General features: G+C 57.1%; 1 protein-coding gene across 1 annotated transcript in view; it reads left to right on the top strand.

The window, feature by feature from the left end:
• Positions 1–179: 179 nt before the first annotated feature.
• The window catches only part of EMH_0006390 (uncharacterized protein), a gene marked incomplete at both ends in the record, with an annotated part of 1,561 nt that continues 817 nt past the window's right edge, over positions 180–923 (top strand). Inside the window, one exon of the mRNA XM_013497551.1 lies at positions 180–759. Within this exon, the coding sequence (XP_013353005.1) occupies positions 180–759 (580 nt within the window). The remainder of the gene's footprint in view (positions 760–923) is intronic.

Below are 923 nucleotides of genomic sequence, written 5' to 3'. Positions count from 1 at the left end.
TTTCTGTGTTTGTCTTTGAGTATAACAAATATAATAAATAACTAAAAAAAGAAAAAACAACTGCAGCAGCAGCAGCAGCAGCAGCAACGCCAACAACAGCAGAAATGCCTGGGGGGACCCTCGTATAACCCTCAGCTGTACATACACCCCAAAGCTGCAGTGTACATACACCCAACACAATGGCTAGTGGCGATGAAAGCCTAGTCTCCCCCTCGGCAGCAGCAGCAGCAGCAACAGCAGCAGCAGCGGGTGCTGCTGCTGCTCCTTCTGCTGCTGCTGCAGCAGCTGCTGGCCCTGCAGACACTGCAACAAGCCCTGAAACAAACGCTCCTCCTGCTGCTGCTGCTGCTGCTGCTGCTGCTGCTGCTCCGCTCACCTCTCTCCCGCGCGGAGGCCCTCCTCAGCAAACTGCAGCAGCAGCAACAGCAGCAGCAGCAGCAACAGCAGCAGCAACACCAGCAGCATCAGCAGCAACCAATGACACCCCAACATCGACTCCTTTGAGTCTCCCTAGGAGGCAGAGACACTTCTACAGGCATCAACAAAGACAGCAGCAGCAGCAGCAGCAGCAGCGGCAGCAGCAGCAGCAGCAGCAGCAGCAGCAGCAGCAGGTCATGGGCCTTGGCTCCCTGAGAGGGTCTCGCCTCAGCAGCAACATCGGCAGCAAACGCACCTGCAGCAACTGCAGCAGCAGCACCACCAGCAGCATCCAGTCCGTCCGTCTACACTTCACCAACCATCTCTCAAATAGCCAAGTGGGTCTGCTGCTGCTGCTGCTGCTGCTGCTGCTGCTGCTGTCGCTGCTGCCGTTGCTGCTGCTGTTGCTGCTGCTCCTGCTGCTGCTGTTGCCGCTGCTGCCTCGATTGCGCTGCAGGAGTCCCTAGCTGATATTGAATTGAGCAATGTTGCTGCCCGTGCTTCTT

Source organism: Eimeria mitis, genomic scaffold (assembly GCF_000499745.2).
Source record: "Eimeria mitis Houghton genomic scaffold, Emh_scaff275, whole genome shotgun sequence".
In the NCBI taxonomy this organism is placed as follows: Eukaryota; Apicomplexa; class Conoidasida; order Eucoccidiorida; family Eimeriidae; genus Eimeria; species Eimeria mitis.
Note: the sequence above shows the minus strand (reverse complement) of the source record. Positions and strands in the feature narration are given on the sequence as shown.